The sequence below is a fragment of the Python bivittatus genome, unplaced genomic scaffold (assembly GCF_059951505.1).
Source record: "Python bivittatus isolate LINGU-HERP-01145 unplaced genomic scaffold, Pbiv_v1 ctg000330_np1212, whole genome shotgun sequence".
NCBI lineage: Eukaryota > Metazoa > Chordata > Lepidosauria > Squamata > Pythonidae > Python > Python bivittatus.
In genome coordinates, this window is record NW_028277058.1 from 59,918,635 (window position 1) to 59,937,783 (window position 19,149).

A 19,149-nucleotide genomic window follows, 5' to 3' on the forward strand; every position below is an offset into this window, starting at 1 on the left:
GCAACACGCTTAACCAGTTAAAGACCTAGGGGCTATGTTCATGCAACAAGCTAATCTTTTTGTTTAGTTTTTTTTCCCTAGTGGTTTCCAGTAGTGTGCAAATCCCAGTCATTATGTACAACCCAGAAAATGAATTAATTCAGTAATCAGGTTAAGCATGTTATACAGACACAGTTCTTCTGTTCTATTTTATCGTGTTATAGTGGTACAGAAAATATATAGGCCAAAAAGTGTAATTTCTAGTGGATTTCATGAAAGAAATTCTAGTTGCCATTATAAGATTTATCACAAGGTTCCAAAATAGTCTGTAGGGAGTTCCAGAGCATTATGGGAAATTTAAAATGGTGGCTTATATGTATCCAATGCTCGGGACAGATATCAGCTCCTGTGAATTGTATCACAATCCTGAATTTCAGCATCTCTCTAACACACTCAGTGCTGGTGTTAGGCTTAGTAAACCTTGATTTAACAGGCTAATTTGAGAGGAAGGCAGGTGTCTGTTATTCCCAATTGTCTGTTAAATATGAAAGAGACATGACCTCATAATGTTTGCTTTTTCAGGGGAAGCCTGAAAGGAAATATTACCTGTTGCTATTCAAAATGTCCAAAGTCTGCTAAGTGGGAGTCTATTAAATTGAGGTTTCACCATATTCCAGTGTTCTTCAACCTTGGCAACCTTGCTGGCTGGGGAATTCTGGGAGTTGAAGTCCACACATCTTAAAGTTGCCACGGTTGAAGAACACTGCTATATTCAGATTCCCTTTTTTGTTGCTATATAAATGGGCACCCTAGAAAATGTGTTACACAGTCCTCAGGTTGTGTAAAGATCCAAGGTTAGGCAGTTATTCTTCACAGGGGTCTGGTTATCATTACAGTGTTGTATGCATTTGTAGTTCTAATCGATTCTCTTTGCAAATTACACCCTTAGCCAACAATACCACTGAATTGGGGACCTGAAGAAGATGGCTCCACTCTAGTCAGGCCTTCACTGAGAAGAAGACCAAGTGAGGTTGGGCTGATCCAGGAGTAAAAACTTCTCCTTTCCCATTTGGACAGATGCCAACTAAATCATAAGTCCGGTGAATGCAAAAATATGGAACCTTTATCCCATTTTGCTATATCAGGGGCTACATTTACACCCCATGCTTAGCCAGGTAACTTCCAAGGTACAGCAGCTGAACTCACGCAACATGCGAAGCTTGTTCAGTGTTAGCCTTAGTTAGTTAGGTTTTTACGGAGGGAAGGGGTGTACCTTTGCACGCTGTGTGCATTTGGTGAGTTGATGATTAAGTGTCTTGAGTGAACCCAGAAAACAGGTCCATTCCATAGCCAGGTTAAGCATGTAGTGGGACTGCAGACAACCGCTGCGTTCACACAACATTAAGATGAGCATATCAGGGCTTCAAAAAGCAAGACACCCACTAGATATGGAGTTACACAAACTCAAACTCGTCATTATCACCTGGTGGTTGTCTAGATTTTTCACCCAATATGGTAATCTTACTTTTTGGGCTCTGGGAAGAGGAGGTGGACAGAATATCTAGGAGTCAGATGCCAGTTAACACAGCTGCAGTCAGAAACTTCCATGGCCTTTCCTTCCAAATTTCAGTCCTTGCCACCTAGAAATCCATCCCCCCTCCTTTTTTCCAAGCTTCTTTCTCGCTCTCTCTGTGCCCACTGCACACAGGGTCACATTTCCTCCTACAAAGTTAAGACCGAAAAGTTGGAGAAATCAATACTCTCATCTATGGCAGCCTACCCCTTGGGAAAAAGAAGCCAGTATCGTGAGTAGTGCAGAGAACAGGGGGAGGAAAGGGCCCTGCTGTTTCTTCTTCCGTGAATAGCCAGCCAAAGCTGGCGCACTGCCGTTTTTTGCATTGACTGGTGGCGCCCTGGGATCAGCTTTTGAAACTGGGTAAGCTGCAAATTGCTTCTCTGGACCACAGTTCTGAAGAGGCTCCACGCAGACAGAACAAAAGCAGGACCTTAGGTTTCCATCCAGACCTGGAGAAAAACAAAGTGTTCTCCTTGGTCTGGGTCAGGTCTGTCCTTTTCAGAAAGGACCTTTCCCCCAGAATGCATTGAATCCAAGACACCGGGCAGGACCCACTGCTTCAAAGCCATCTTCCTTCCTTTGTGCAGAACAACTGTTTTTCTCCAAGTAGGTACCATTCAATGGTGTAGGGTTAAAGTTCTCATCATCTGCCCAGAGCAGGGTTTCTCAACCTTGGCAACTCTAAGACGTGTGGACTTCAACTCCTAGAATTCCCCAGCCAGCCATGGGAGTTGAAGTCCACACATCTTAGAGTTGCCAAGGTTGAGAAACACTGGCCCAGAGAGTAAACTAACTACATCCAGATCTCCAAGATCATCCTTCCTTGCTGCCCTCTAGTAGCCAATTGAATCTGTGCAGTCCAGATGTGAAAACGCCAGACTCAGGAAAGGGAAGTGAGTGTCAGGCCTAGCCCAAGGAACTCCAAGAGACAATGCCAATTCAGTCCAGCTATGTTTATTAGCTGCAACCTCTAGCAAGAATATTCCCAGACTAAAACCCCAGTTCCCAAAGTCCTCCAACCACAACAGTGTGAATTCCTCCAGTCTTATCCTCTTGTTCCTCCCACACGGTTCTGGTGAGCTAAGAAAATGTTTATCTCCCTGAGGCTGGCCTTCATAATTCCATTCCATCACAGTGAGCTAGACCAACTTTTCGTTTGGGAAACTGAACCAAGTGGCTTATGCAGCCACATCTGGCTGGAGGGTCTGCCCTCAAACCGCAGCTGGGTTGGGCAATATTAGGTCAGAGCTATTTGGGAAATGACACAGAGCAGAACTGAAGAATGAAACAAACCCAAGATGGGCCTCAGTAGGATTCGGTAAGAAAGGATTGATGTTAATAAAGAAATCCACAAACAATTCTTAATGTTGTTGTTATTCTTACTGGATCTCTGTCCCACCTTTATTTTGTACAGCTCAAGGCAGTGAACATAGCTCTCCCTCCTCCTTTTTCCTCACCACAACAACCCTGTGAGGTGGGTGGGGCTGAGAGAGAGGGACCAGCCCAAAGGCACCCAGCTGGCTTTCATACCTAAAGGAAGGTCAGAACAGACGGTCTCCCCATTTCTAGTCCAGCACCTTCTCCACTACCCCAAACCAGCCTTCAGATGCACATCAGATGCTCCGGGGACGGACCGTCCCAGATTCCACTTTGGCAGAAGTACTTTGTTGTGTTTTGGGAAGAAACGTAATAGCAGAATTTAGCATGGTAGAAATGGATGCAATGAGGAGTTGCGTGTATTTTATCCATGGGTTTATGTAATGGTATGTGGGAAAGATCTTGGGAAACTCAGTGAAGAGAAGCTGCCAAGGGAACAGTCAGATAAGAGGCAGCATAGCCCACAACTAGATAATGGGTGGGGCAAGAGACGCAGAAGGGACCCTCCCTAGTTTCTCAGGCTGTAAAGTAGATGGTGGGCAAATCGTACTTTCAGACTTGCAAGATTGATGTCAGCCTTACCAGGTAGACCAGACAGAAAACACAACCAGATAAGCTAATTCTGCTTCATTGTAAAGCTACATTAACAGAATCTTGCAGGTCTGAAAGTGCAATTGTCCCCCCATCTCCTTTGCAGCCTGAGAAACTAGGGAGGGTCCCTTCTGAGCCTCTTGCCCTACCCATTTTCCAGCTGTGGGCTATGCTGTCGCTTAACTGACTGTTCCCTTGGCTGTGTCTTTTGGCTCTGTGTCCCAAGGTCTTCCCCATGTACCATTACAGTTTAACATGTTCTCATCCTTATTTATTTGTTTGTGGGACTTAGAGCCTGCCTATCTTCCAAGAGCTCACCCTGGTGTAGGTTAAGATCTCCCTTCCTTTCATCCCCTCTGCAACAGTCCTGAAAAGTAGGTTGGGTTGAGAGAGAGGGACTGGCCCCAGGTTGCCCAGCTGGCTTCCATGCCTACAGGAGGACTAGAGTTCACGGTCTCCTGGTTTTCAGTCCAGCACCTTCACCACTATACCACGCTGGGTCTCTAATGTTGTGCTTTATGTCAGGAATGGGCGAAGCTGCAGCTGTTCCAAACAACCAGTGAGGACAGAAGAGCGATGGCTAGACTTTAGCAGAACCTCACCCCTTCCTTCCTATGTTTCTTTTCCCTTTCCAAACTAGGAGCTCCATTTCCAATGACCCAGCTTTCATCTCCCTGGAGATGGACCTCTCCATTTGCAGATTTGTTGTCTTTCACACACAATGGTGAGAAAAGGTGAGATGGGGGGAAAGAGAAGAGAAGAGGATGAGGCAACGGCCTTCTCCAGTCCCTGTGAGTCACACTTACATGTTGTGGAGCACACACCATCCGCAGTGGGGGTCCCCTGAGCCCAGGCACTCGCTGCAGCTTTTGTATTGTTCACATGACTCCACTGGTACACGGATAAGCTGTGGGGGACAAGGGAAAAGAAAGAATTTTTTAACAATTCTGGACAGGCCACTCAAGTTCCTAAGCTGTTCATGTCCTACCCAGCAAGGCAGTGAATGCCCAACCATCCATCCTTGGCAAAGCAGCCCAAGTTCATGATCCAAATGAGTAGGTATGATTCTGAGTTCCGTAACAATTCTTCCCTGGAAGCCAAAGCAAACAAGCTGGTGATTTGCAGGCTTATAACTGAATATGAAACTTTCATATACAGTCATGCCTGCCCTGGAAAAAATGAGCCAGGAGAGGTTGTTCTCCAGCTCTCAAAACAGCAGGACCAGCGACATTCTGGAGTGAGATTCAGAACAAACACTTGTTCACACAGTGCATAATGAACTTGTGTGGTTCATGGCCACAAAATTTAGTGCTGGCCTTCAGCTTGGAGGGCTTTCAAAAGGGGCTGGATAGATTCATGGAGGACAGATCTAATGAAGGCTTATTTATCTTTGAAGACTCCACGCAACTACTGAGATTGGGTCAGCCTGCCTCCAAATACCTGTTGCAGGAGAACAATAGCAGAAAAGAGGTATATCTCCACTTCCTGCTTCCAACCACCCCAGCAGTATCTGGTGGCCCACTGTGAGAATCCAAATGTTGGACTAAGATGGACCTTGGCACCATCCAGGAGGGGTATCCTTTTGTTCTGTAGAATTCATTCCCACCTGATGTGGTGATGGCCACTAACCTATAGATTTGTATTTTCCAGCCTTGGCAACTTCTAGATATATGGACTTCAACTCCTAGAATTCCTAAACTTCCCTTGCCAACATGGCCATTGCTGAAAATTGGGAGTTGAAGTCTTCACCTCTGGAATTTGCCAAGTTGAGAAACACTGATATGGATAGAAGTCATCTATTTGGAATGACTTGGTTAATATAAATATGAATGTCAAGGAAGGTGTGTGTGGTATTGCCACACCCACACTGTTGCATCAATTGACCAAAGTACATGGAATGGTCCTAAGTAACACAATTTTCCTAATGCGGTGGCCAGGAGGTGTGTGTGTACAATCATCTTTCTTGCAGTCTGTGGCCTCCCTGGCTACCCACACTTTCTTGCTCCTTTTTATCTTTGTTGGTGTGTTCCTGACATCTTTTAGGCGAGCTGTTACACCACAGTCCTAGCACATCATCAGGAATGGACAACACAGCATTTCTGAGAACCAAAGTGCCCTAAAGACATCCCTTGATGTCCTTTTTTTGAGTGGGGGGTGCCTTTGAGTCAGTGTTGACTCCTGGCAATTGCCTGGACAAGTCCCTGCAGTTTTCTTGGCAAGGTTTCAGAAGTGGTTTGACCTGGCCTCCTTCTTCTTCCCAGGGCTGAGAGAGAGGGACTGGCCCAAGGTCCCCCAGCTGGCTTTGTGCCTAAGGTGGGTCTAGAAATCATGGTCTCCTGGTTTCTAGCCTGGTGCCTTAACCACTACACCAAACTGGCTCTCACTGATATCTTTAGTTGAATTAATACTTTCAAAACAAAAGTGAACAAGATGATAGTTGGCAGCAAAAATAATATTAATAAAAATCCTTTATTTATGAGGATCCATTGAAGCCCACCCATCCATCCATCCATCCATCCATCCTTCCATCCACCCACCCAATCATTGCATTTATATCCCACCACAATCTGAATTGACTCTCAGGGTTGTATATGATAGAGGGAAATGTAAAAACATCTGTGGGGAAAATATTAAACATTACATAGAATAGATAGCCACAGCTTTGCTTAGAGGTGTATTTACCTGCCCAGAAAAGACAGAAAGTTAACTTGGGGTAGAAGCAATTGAGTTTTTTTAAGAAAAGAAGAAAAGGATGAAAGTGAACAAAGATTCATCAAGTCCCAAAGACCTCCAGATACATCCAGTCCAGGGTATGTAATGAAAAAACCTGTGTACTTATTGAAATTATATTTTACATGTCATAAATATTATAGAAATTCTAGAGGCACACCAGATTAAGCTAGAATGGGGTTGAGTAATTTGTGATTTACTGTGTTGTGAGAATTCAGCTGGTCTCTTAATACATTGTGTGAACCAGGTCATCTGGTTAAACCATAAGAAAGCTGATTTTAGTCCTAGCATGTTATGCAAACATAGCAATAGGTGTCTGCAAAACGAGGTTTCATGTTTTGTGTCTTGTGAGAATCCATCCACAAATCCATTCCCCTTTGAAGAGTCCTGAAGGCAGAATTGATATCCTCCTGATCTACTTTGCTTCTTTTCTTCATTTTTTTCCCTGAGATCTAGGGTTGATTGAAATGGACTTCTAGCTTAGATGATATTTCTGCCAGCTATTAATTCCCCTGTTCCCAATTTTGGTAGCAAAACCTTCTCAGATAACATCTACCAACCTTGAAGTGCTCTTTTTTTATCACACATGGCATTTTCCTGGAGGTGGGGAGAATTGACTAGATGCAACACGGAGATGCAGTGCAATCAGTTTTGTAGACTTTCACCCTGTAGGTTCCCACGTCAGCAGAGAAAGTTGGTTCCCCTACTGATGCAGAAGTCAATATGATGAAGCACCTTTGAAGCCCATCGATACTAAAGTTTCAAACAGCCAGGAGTGACCGATTGCAGGTGAGTTTACCTGTACCTTATAGGCAGCTTTCAAACAACATTAAGGGAGATGAGCTATGAACTGAAAGGTTCATGGAGGAAGCCTTGAAAAATAACCAAGAAGAGGCTTGCAACTTCCAACTTGGGGGCTTAAAATATAATTGCAAGAGGAAGAGAGAAACTAGAACAAGACAGAAATATGTCAGTGCCATTGCTATGAAAGGAAGCTGGGATTTGAGGTGCAAAAGTATCTGAGACCTAGGCTGGGTTGACTGAACCTGGTTACTGAATTAACCCATTTTCTGGCCTTGTGCACTACCCTGAACCTTAAATGAATCAAATGGGCTGAGTTTACACAGTGCGCAAAGCTATCCCCACCAGCAAAACTTAGCTAAGAATACTACAAAACTTCATGTATTCTTCAATTTCTCTGATCCAACCTGGTAAAGTAAGCTGTGCCAATACAGTCATAGGATGGACAAATTATAAATGTTGCATCCATCAACACCCCTACATGGCATAAGACCAGGTTATCTGTGGGACAGCCTGCTCCCAAAGGTGTCTGCCCATCCCTGTAACGGGCTGTGAGAATAACCATGGGAGACAGGAGGAAGAACCGCAGCCTAGACAATGGTCAGAGAAAAGACAGCTCAGCCCACAGAAGGAATGGAAGTGGAGAAAGTGTCTCAGAAGAGACTCTCCCTAGTTCTCTGGAAAGTAAAGGTGGGGAGGGGAGAGGTACTTTCAGACTTACAAGACTGATGTCAGCCCTTTGAAGTAATCCAGACAGGAAACCAAAACCATAAGTATTAACACTACCTTTATTGTAGGGTTACAGTAACAGAATCTCCATCTTGGCTGGCCCACTGAACCTCAACCATAGATCTTGCCTAGTGAGGAACCGGACTGGTATCATTCATGAGTTATGTAGGTACCAACAGGAGCTATAGTTGTAGAACCGTGTTTTTCAACCTTAGCCACTTTAAGATGTGTGGACTTCAACTCCAAGAATTCCCCAGCCAGCATTCTGGGAGTTGAAGTCCACACATCTTAAAGTTGCTGAGGTGTAAAAAAAACTGATCTAGGCTAGTATTTCTTCAGATTGGCAGTGTCTCCAGGGACACTTTAGAAATCTCTCCCAGGACCTGCTACCTGAAAGAGGTTAAAAAACACTGTTCTGGAAGATGCAGCCAATGAGGACAGAGACAATGAGAGCATGGAAATGAGCAACTTTGACCTGGAGAAGTTGAAGTTTTTCTTGCTGGACTTGTATCTGGTCATTGGAGGAAGAGGATGACTTTAACAACCGGGTTGTACAAACTAGACTAACCCAGCCAGATAACACTGTTGACTTTCCAACAAAATTGTGGAGACTACCACAAAGATAGCTAAATTCTGCTCAATTGTCATCTTGTTGGGTTAAAATGGCTAAAAATATGCGACAAGGAAGTAACTGATTTTACTGTTATTGTTTTGAAAGGAAAAATGTAAAAGGTATGCTTAACCCTGTAAGCTGGGATCTGAGGGGTGGAGAAGCAGTTTCCTAGTACGCTGGTCTCTGATAACAAGCAGATGAATACCATAAAATAAATAGATCCTTTTAAAAAGGAAGGAGACAAAATTGGGAAGGAGAAGTAGGAAGGGAAGAAATCTATCAGTTAGCAGTCATAACAGCACTATGGCCAGAGCTCAGGTATTTCAGGAAAACAGAGAAAGAACGCTCTCTTCTTCTGCTTGTGAACTTTTCAGAGGTGTCTGATCCAGAATTTTGGACTGAAGAGACCACTGATCTCACCCACTTTCTCAGGTGTTCTTCTGTCCACTTGCATCTTTGGCATCCTCACCTGTTAACAAACCACTGCCAAGCAATATGCAGAAAAACAAAAAAATTTGCCACATGTTTGGATTCTGGGACCCATTTTTAAAGGCTGGCAGTGGGAGAGGGTGGCTGGAACTCTCCCCCCCGCCCAAATTACACAAATGACTTGCTCAGGAGATGGTTTGCAGCGGCGTGCCAAGGTTGTGTGCCCAGCTTTGCAAGACTGCTCTCAATGCTGTGTCTAATTGCTGGTATATTGGCCCCTTTTACACGTTTGCCTTCAACCACTTGGCGGTGAGATTAATTAAAATTGTACCCTGCTGAACAGTGACTCAAGCTTTTGTGTCGGGGCCTCTAATTAATAAAGGGGGAGACTTCTGAAAACAAGGGAGCCGTGAGTGAAAGGTACACCACCTAAGGGTCGTCAGCCGAAGGGAAAGCAGCAATAAGCAAAGATCGCACATCGTGGCTCGGATCTGAAGCAACCTCCCACCCATTCCTCCTTCTCCCCCGGTGCCACGTAAATCTGCAATTAATTCTGCTCAGTTCTCCGCAGCTCGTCGGTAGGGCAGCCAGTGCCCTCCAGGAGCTGTCAGCCTTTCAAGATGCCCCAGAGACAGGAAGAAACGAAAAGCACGCAATGCAGCAATTTGCCACTCTCGCTAATTATTATGACGGGATCGCAGTCTCTTGCAACAAAGGACGGCCCGATATCAACTTTTTTTAAAAAAAGAATACTGAATCCATAGTTTCTTGCCTGCTTCTTCCCCCACCAAGTTTAAGCTTGTTCGTGGAAACCAGCAGGCTTCTGTCTGCTCAGGTGGTATCAGATCGCATCAGGGCCAGCCGTGTCTTGGGAAGCAGGATAAAGATGGTGATGGCAAGATGGTGATGGAGAGACACATTAAAAAAGCCATAAAGCTCCAACTGCATGATATGGCTGCCATCTTGACTTTTTTGACCCCCCTGTTCTCCTGAAGATGTCCCTGGCCAGGGTCATGCTGCAGAAGGGATGACCATATTCCAAACTAACTGGGAAGGTATTTCCTCCAGCCCTGGACTCACAAGAGGAACAGTGGTATAAGAGAAAACATAACACATGAACCCTGTTCCCCCTTAGAGGGAAGAGCATTACATTTCAAATTAAGTGTTTGTTCCAAATCTGGCTAACTTAGATTTCATGAACTTCCTATTTACGTTCTACATGGCAGGACTGTCTTATTCAGCATGATTTCCCCATCCCGTTCAAATATCTAGAGATAGTTTGCTCAAGGTCCCATCTGTACCTCCTCTGTGTTTGGCCTCTACATTAAAGAACATTTTGGCCCCTTCACTTCTAAACAAAGCAAACATACATAAATCCATAAATGGCAGTAGTGGAGAAACAAGACGTATCTACGGTTTGGCCTGTCATAGGAGAGGACTCTCCAGTAAGAGTGGAGGATGAGACATTTCTCCTAGGCTGGTTTCTCAAGCTACTTCCATCCATTAATTTTTCATTAAAAAATTGCAATAGGATCCATGCACATCTCCCAAAGATATACATTTCATGGTTAGAATAGCACATTTTTATACCACCCATGGTGAGTTGCTCATAATTATTCATAGATTGGTGCATTTAACAAATACACAAAAAACCAAAAACAGAATAATTGTTTTATTCTAGAAGGATGCCGTGTTCTGTTCCAAACGTTAGTTCGGTTTCCTTTTATGATGGATGGATGAACAGTTATAAAAAAGCCATGGAAGATTATTTCAGCACATGATTACTGCAGCGAGAGTATTACATGCCCAAAGATGGAAAGGTTCTTCAGCACTACCCACCGTAGAGGAATGGTTGGTGAAATTGACAGATCTTGCCGAGATGGACAAACTGATGTCTTTGACTAGAAAAAGGACAGCATCTACATTTATTAGTGATTGGAAACCCCTTATGGACTTTTTGCATAAAAAGAAGAAAAAGTTTTGTTTTATGGTTTTGACGGTTAGACAGGATAGATCACAGAAAGAAGAGAGTCACGATGTAACTTTAGAGAGAGAACTTACGATAGAATTGTACTTATAACTGCTGTGAAGAATATTGGAAGCCACTGCTTTATAACTTTGTATCCTTTTTTATATCTTTCTTTTTTTCTATTTTCTTTTCTTACTGCACTTTTAGCTTTTTCTGTGATTTCTCTCTTTCTTTTTTCATTTTCCCCGTTCTAATTTAGTTTGTATTAGTTCTTATTATCGCTCTTAAAACTTTTAAGTACACACACAGACACACAACAATAAAACAAACATTAGTTCAGGAGGAGCAGTTCTGCTAAACTTACATCCATACCGGGACCAAACGAACACCTAAAGCAGCCTTTCCTCAACCTGGTGTTTTCTGGAACTTTTGTAGACAGCTGTCAGAATTGCCATCCAGCAAGGCCATCGGCTGGCTGGGAATTCTGACAGTTTTCCCCCCAAACATCTGTGGGTCACCAGGTTGGGGGGAGACAGTCTTGGAGAACCTCTCTTTTAAGTCTGGCTTCACGCTATCCCTCCCACTCCATAATACCTGCCCATAATTGTTGGTGTTAGAATTTGCATCTAGTGCAACTAAAACGTTCTTCAAGGCACAATGTCTTGTATCTGCTACAGCAGCCTATGGTGGGAAGGCCTTCTGTTGAACTAAGCACCATAAATCCAACCCAGGAAAACTAATGTTAACCTGACCTATTGCTCTGCATGGATCAATTGGCTGGATGCTGCTCCTGAGACAAGGAATGAGCCTCACATGGACCTGTGCCTCTAAGGACACGCTAATCCTTACACTTGCGCAATGCTTTGAATCTGCTTCCTTAGACTGCAGGAGTGTTGAAGTAGCACCTACCAGCAACCCTTTAAGGCAGCTGCATTTTTTCCCTGGGACCACACTTCAGTTCCAGAAGGTGGCCGTTTAATCCCAGAAAAAGACATGGCTGCTTTAAAGAGTAACAGATAACTCCTGCACGCTCTAAAACAACTTTTTCAAAGTATTTGCTGATGCGCTACACCGCTGCACTGGTCATCTGGATAGATCACTGTTAGTTCCTCTGGCTCCAGCTTGTGGAAGACTCAGCCAGGGATTTTTTGTTATTTTCTACCAGCTTGATCATGCTTTGTTGATGTGAGGGACCCTCAATCTGGACCACCTATTTATGTACCTCTGACAGAAAATCAGTGGAAGGATACTTACTTTACTCCAAGACTCAATCCCTGCTACTTCCCCAATTAGAAACGTCAGGTTCCAGATGATGTCCTAAACCTCACCCCAGAACTCCAGAGAGTAACTAGACCAGTCTTTCCCAAACCTGCGGGACTTCAACTTACAGAATTCCCCACCAGCATAGCTACTGCTGAGTATTCTGAAAACTGGAGTCCCCACACATAGAAGTTGCCAGGTTGAGAAGCACTGTTCTAAATTATGAACGCCAAACATTTCAAGGTGAAGGAGGTACAACTTGAATTCAGCCATCCCTTACTGGTACCTTCCAGATGTCTAGCCTTCAACTCCCAAAATTCCCTAGCCAGCACAGCTATTACTGAGAATTCTGGGAGTTGAAGTCCACTGCCAAGGTTGAGAAACCCCGAGCTGGACCGACCAATGATCATTCAATATAAGGCAGCTCTCGTGCCTGCACCAAATTTCTTCAATCTACCATCTCTCAAATATCCTGAGTTTTTGCAGAAGGAATTCCTTCCCTCCAAGGAAAGAAGCTCCAACTTGCTTTTGCTTCTGTTTTATTTTACTTGACTTGTTCAATGCCCTTTCTATCCAGCAGAATACAAAAAAATAGCCTCTTGATGGCTTACACAGAATATAGCCAAAGAATTCAAAACATCCATGGTCAAATCTAAAATTAGACAAAAACATCCTAAAGAACAACAATCAAACCCATGCTTTTGACTTGTGAAAAAAAAAAAAAAGAGGGAGCATGTGTATAAAAGAGCCATAAGCGAGAGAGAAAAACTGCACGCACAGAAAAAAATCTCACTTTTTTTTTGGCAATAGTATGGAGGTTGTTTGCTGGCTTCTTCCAGGATAGACAGAGACAGACAGACAGACAGACTTCCCTGTTGAGAGCACATCTCTTAAGATTTTCTGGCGGTCTCCCATCTAAGTACTAAACAGACCTGGCCCTGATTAGCTTCCAAAGCCTGCCAGATGCTGAAGCTGAAAGGCACAATGCAATGATAAAAAGAAGAGAACATTTATTGTGGATCATGATAGTGTTTTAGGTGGGTTTTTGTTTTAAGCTCTTCTCCCTTCCTTTCCTTGCCCTGTTAAAACAGAGCCTAGGTTTGTGCAATACGCTAGACTAGGCTGCAGTGGGGTTATGTCATTTTGGCTCAGCGTGTTGTAAAAACCCACTAATTACCTTAGAAAGTTTTGTGAGCCACGACATTTCTCTTTCGGACATGGCTTATTATGTGACTTCAGCAATGTTTTATTCACGTAGGTTTGGGATTCAAATATTCTGTAGCCCTGAATTTCTGCAGTCCATGATCTACGGGCTTTCTATAGCGTGAGCCTGAATGTTAAGATCAGAATCCAGTCAAGGCGTAACTGGGTTCTGCAAGTGGACTATAATCCTTACGAACATCTCAAACTTTTCCTTTCTCACAGGTGCAGAGTGGTCTCTTACATTTCTCCCCAAAAGTGTGCAAAAACATACTGAAACAAAACAAAACCTTTTCCACTTCCATCTGGCTAACGAAACCATTTCAGCAACCTGCACTGTCAGCTTGAACAGCACACTGAAGACTGAAAATTGTAACGATCAATCACCATATCCAACCTTTAAAATAAAATTGTGGTAATACTCATAAATGTAATATTCATAAATGAGAGCCAGTTTGGTCTTGTGGTGAAGGGGCTGGACTAGAAACCAGGAGAGTGTGAGTTCTAGTCCAGCTGGGGGACCTTGGGCCAGTCCCTCTCTCTCAGCCCTAGGAAGAAGAAGGCCAGGGCCAACATTTTCAGATGTTGCCAAGAAAACTGCAGGGGCTTGTCCAGACCGTTGCCAGGAGCCAAGAATGACTTGAAGGTACCAAAGACATAGTCATATGCCTACATCTGGAATAGGATGATGGTAAGAAGATCTGGTCTTTTCTTCAGCTTCTTTGATTGGAAAATATCTAGGTACAGATGTATCTGTTGCAACTTGGAGCTCCTTTGAGATTCCTAGCAAAAATCCTCTCTGGAGCTGGCCCACAATTAACCAAGTTTATCCATTTACCAAGCCTATGAATCTTGTCTGAGCCATATCAGCAACTCTAAAGAGGAAGCCATCAATCTGTGAATCAGCTTAAGAGTTGGTGTAACTGAAAGGTCCCCAAATGCAAACCAGCAGCTCTGAGATCACACATTCCGGATCCTTGAGCACAAAAACAGATTCTTAAGCCCTTCGCCAACTCCTCTGGGGGTAGCAGAATCATTTGCAGAAGGGCCCAGTTTCTCCCATTCCAAGGGCTTATCTGTCATGTTCCTTCCTGGCTGCGTCGGCAACCCTAACTGGGAAGAAGACCCACCCACCCAGTTGGCTCTTTGGCTGATTCATAGTTCCAAGCTCTGGCAGATTTACACAGTTCAGGAAGTGCGGCTTTTTATTTACTAGATTCCATTTCACATCAGTGAACTGTAAAATTATAACGACAGCTTTTCCTCTGGCTTCTTTTGCAGATCTATGGCCTCCCCTTCTTTCTCTTGGATGGGTGTCAAGAGCCTGCAGTGATAAAACAATTTGTCTCTAGGAGAACTCCCACTACCCATTTTTAAAAACTTTGCATGACTGCATCCTGCAGTCAACAAAGTGTAGGATACCTTTAATGATCCCTTACAAACCCAGTTAGTCTTTAGGAAGGAACTTTGAGAGCTCTGCATTTGACTATATAATGCAGTGTTTCTCAGCCTTGGCAACTTTAAGATATGTGGACTTCAATTTCCAGAATTCCCCCAGCCAGCTGAAGTCCACACGTCTTCAGGTTGCCAAGATTGAGAAACACTGATTTAATGGCTTATCTCACTTGTACCTCTCCCATAATTTAGTTCTGAGAGCTCTAAATTGGAAATGTATCAACCAGCATCTAATTTCCTTCCAACTTAGACACTTTATCCAGGAGTATGACTCTCATGCAACAACTCCAGATGCTGATGGTAAGGATAAAGAGATACCAAATGCATGCCTCTTGAAAACTTTAAGGTGAACCCATTCACTGTGGCCTCTTATATTTGTAGGCGTGCATGTTTAGCCTTGATCTCTTATTACCCTGCAGTGATGGTTCATCCTCTCAGCTTGCTAGCAGCCAATCGGGGAACCAACCAGTCCAACTGTCATGGACTGGGTAGCATGATAGCATAAAGAGTGCATAAATTCACCTACATGTCTTTATAGAGAAGCCAAGAGTATCTGCTAAAACAGTGCCTTTTGCTTTGATAACTATAAACCAATCTGACAAGCATTTGGGGTCCCCCCCGAATTTATCCAGGACAGAAAAATGTGTACATACTGAGAAAAAAAAGCTTACAGAACACCTCTATTAATACTGCTGCTTTACCACTAAGCTTGTTATTTAGCCAGAAATTATATTTAGCTTATCCCTCTTTAATTTCAAAATAGTCTCTCTAGGATTGCCTTTCGCTTTCCTGGCAGTCTTGAAATATACCCCCAGCAAGTATTCAGCTGGTGAAGTTTTCCCCAAGATAGTGTAAAATCTGGGAATGAGGTCAATGTTTCCCTAGCCAGAAGTCTTGAGCGTCCTCTAATTTATTCCCCATTAATGTATAGAAGCCAAGCCATGGTCTGCCTATGGTTCTAAAGAGAGAAATCAAAGGCTGAATTTAAGGTGAAAGGAACAGTTGTTCAGCACCATGGAGAGCTCTGAAAAAAAAGGGAGTTGTGTCCTATAAGAGCCCTGGAACTGATTGCTAAGAAAAGCATGAATTCCCCTTGAGCAAAAGGTGTCCGAAGCAGGACCGGGCCCTCATCCATCACCTGCTGTCCCTTGCAGATGGAAGGCTTCAGTGATTACTCTGTAATCACGCAGAACTGCAGAGAAGGTAGACCATACCTACTACCAACGCCATCTTTTATTTTTGTCTAACTAAGCCATTGATCTTCCGGCTTTTCCTCCACCTTCCTGTGTGCAGCTAAGGGTCAGTTGGTTTCCATTATAAACCTCATTTTCAGAGGGGTTGTAATTCACCCATTTTATATGCCATGTGGTTAGGACCCCCCTTCCCAATAAAATGCATTGATTCTGACTGCCAGAGGAATTTTTTTCTTTTATATCCAGACCCAGCTACAGGGATGGGGACACAAAATCTTAAATCAGGAGTGCACATGACGTGCCGGTGCCCCTTTTGTGGCTCCCAGAAAGGATGGGATCCATTGTTTGAATATTTTCAATTTGGGGGGATGTCAAGGTGTGGAATGGGGAGTTTAAGCTTTGCAGATGTTTAAAGTATCCACTTCATCTCTACTATCTCCTGCTGTTCTGTCTAAAATGGGTCCAGGTTCATTCACTTCTAAGTGTGGCCCCTGATGTGTCTTGCCAGACTTGGTAGAGGCCTTGAGTTAATGGAAGTTAAGCACTCCTGGAGTGGTAAGCTGATGCTCTTGAAATTTATTTTGTCTCTTAGACCTTTCCACTTATGTACGGAGAGAAGGTGGCTGACACTTTGTAAGACCATCAGTCTTACCCAGCATACCCAATGGCAAGAAATTCTGGAAGTGGCTCTCAAAAACACCTGGAGAACTTCTGATCTAGGAACAAGGACAAGAGCTAGATGAGCCAAAGTTGGAAAGGAAATGTGCTATAGATTACTGAATAATTACTACCCAGGATAGAGAATGCAGCTCTGGGACTTTTGGCATAACTGGCTGCAAACTGTCTCAGCTCTAATTTGGACGGGTGGTAGAATTCAGAGTGACTTCTATTTCCAGAGAGTTTTCTACTTGGTCCCGATATGCTCCCAGCTGGTGCTGAGGAAAGAGATAAAATTAGCTTGTTCCACTATGTTCAGTGGTGGAAACCAATTTGGAATGGGTTGCCAATCTGCTGGGCTGATAGTGGGTCCAGCCCAGGTGATAGTGAGAACTTCTTAATTCAGCACCTTAATTGAAGCAAGAGGCTGATTTGGGGTATAGACATAAATGGATTTAAAAGGAGGGCTATCGTCTTAATGTCCTGCTGGAGAACCTCTCATCAAACCAGACTCCAAACTGGACATAACAGAGCCTTGGTCTAACTCAGAATTCTTCCTAAGTTGAACACCTACAGAATGTTTGCAGAGCAATTCCTTCAGCCTTGGTGTCCACAGGAGGAGCAAGGGGAGGCAAGTGACATATGCACATCGCAAATTGCAATGCTCAGGTACTTGTTTGTGACAGCATGGTACAAAAGAGCCGAGCTGGTGCGGAGATGTTGCAATGCATATTTCAACATCATTGTGGCATCCGTGTGGTTAAGGATGGATGTCTATGAAGCCTGAGGGCCTCTAGATATGTTACACTGTACCTGCTAGAATATTCAATGCTGGGAGCTTGTAATTCTAGACCTGAGGAGGTTCCAGATGGAGAAAATCTTTCTGAGAGTATCTCAAAGATCCTACCTCAGTGCATGGGATTTCTTGAGTGAAAGGACAGTTGGATAAACTGCGGAATATGATTCTCATGCTCCAGCTTTCAACAATGCAGTCTGGTTCTGATGGGGATTGTCTATCAGTATATAAATGGAAATGAATTTTAGATTATATGCATCCTTCCATTTCTCGCCTATTGCAGACTCAAACTTTGACCTCCCAAGACCAGAAAATTAATCTGATGGAATTGGCGATTAGGAAAATTCTGGTCTGAAAACCCTGTTCACACCCTAAGAATTCCAGCCGGAATACAGACTTGGTGGATGACTGAATTCATTCCCAACTTTAATAGAAATAATAATACATTTTAGAAACCAAGTATTCATCATGCTGTTCGCAAAGAAAACTATAAAGCTTTCTGCCAATGCAGAAGGAAGACAGCTTAAATGTTATTTTCCTTCCTTCCAGGCGCCAGAACGTTTCAAAAGAAACACGGACAGATATCAGTGGAGTCATAAAGTAATTATATATATTTTAGGTTCAAAGATGATACTTAAACGCTGGGAAGGGAAGAAGCAAAATGTGTCAAGCTTAATTCTATAATTAAAAATAAAATAAAATAAGGGGCATGTGATTAGACAAGCAATTATACATTGAGTAGGTTAACATAAATTGTGGGTAAAAATATCAGAAACAATTTTGCAGGATTTAGCATGAGAACACCTTGTAAAGCATAATTGGATTAGGGAAGGCAGGAAGTGTGAATTTGCGAGGAGGAGGGGCTGGCTCCTTAACTAACTTGTTGAGAGTTCTTTGAAGCAATGGTTGGGGAAGAAAAGGGGGCTGCAGCTTTGCCTTTGGCTCAGATTTCCCCAAAGCAATCAACAAGGTTCAGGACAGGTTAGCCGTTAATGGAAGGATCTGCCCAAGAAAAACCTTCCCCAAGGCGGCTGAGGCTTTGGGCTTGAGAAATCTAGCTCCTTTTAAAATACTATCATTGGAGACAGAACAACCCTTGAAATGATTTAAGCCCCGAAAGCTGCTTCTCCTATTTTTAGCATCTCACTTTCTTCACCTTTCTTTTCTTTTCTTTTTTGCCAGTTTATATTATGTCGAGCTTGACTCCTGGTGACTACAGGAAAATATCCGTGTAATTATCTTTGCAACGGTTCACAAAGAGGCTGCTTTTCCCAGCATTTTATTTCCCAGCCTCTCCTACAGCCCGGAGATTTTCTGGTGGTCTCCCATCCAGGTGCTTAGCTGCCCAGAGTCATACAGATTGGGGCAGCCCATTAATTTAATAAATAAATAATTAAATAGCCGGGTCCAACTCAGCTCACATTTTCATAGAACCCTCCATCAGAACAATTCTTGCAACCTTCACTCACAGGCTGTTTCTCTAGTTCACTCCCAATCAGGGTCAAAGTTCTAGTTCTCATTGCTTTTGACTGATCTATATTTTATGGCTCTGGGAAACTGGTGTTGGTCTGTTGCCTCAAACACAATTGTATTGAATTACAGGTCGTCCTCATTTAGCAACCACAATTGGAACTGGTAATTCGGTTATTAAGCGAAGTGGTTGCTAAGTGAACCCGCAACTGTGCTTACGAACTTCCTTCAGCTTTCCTTTGCTTTACAGGCCTGTGAAGGCTGTAAATGTGAGAACTGGTCACAAAGTTACTTTTTAATCACTGTCATAACTGCGAATGGTTG

General features: G+C 43.4%; 1 protein-coding gene across 1 annotated transcript in view; it reads right to left on the reverse strand.

Moving 5' to 3' along the window:
• The window catches only part of PLXNA4 (plexin A4), a 529,822-nt gene that overhangs the window by 194,299 nt on the left and 316,374 nt on the right, over positions 1–19,149 (reverse strand). The window contains exon 5 of the mRNA XM_088141425.1: positions 4,330–4,430. Coding sequence (XP_087997551.1) covers positions 4,330–4,430 — 101 coding nt within the window. The remainder of the gene's footprint in view (positions 1–4,329; positions 4,431–19,149) is intronic.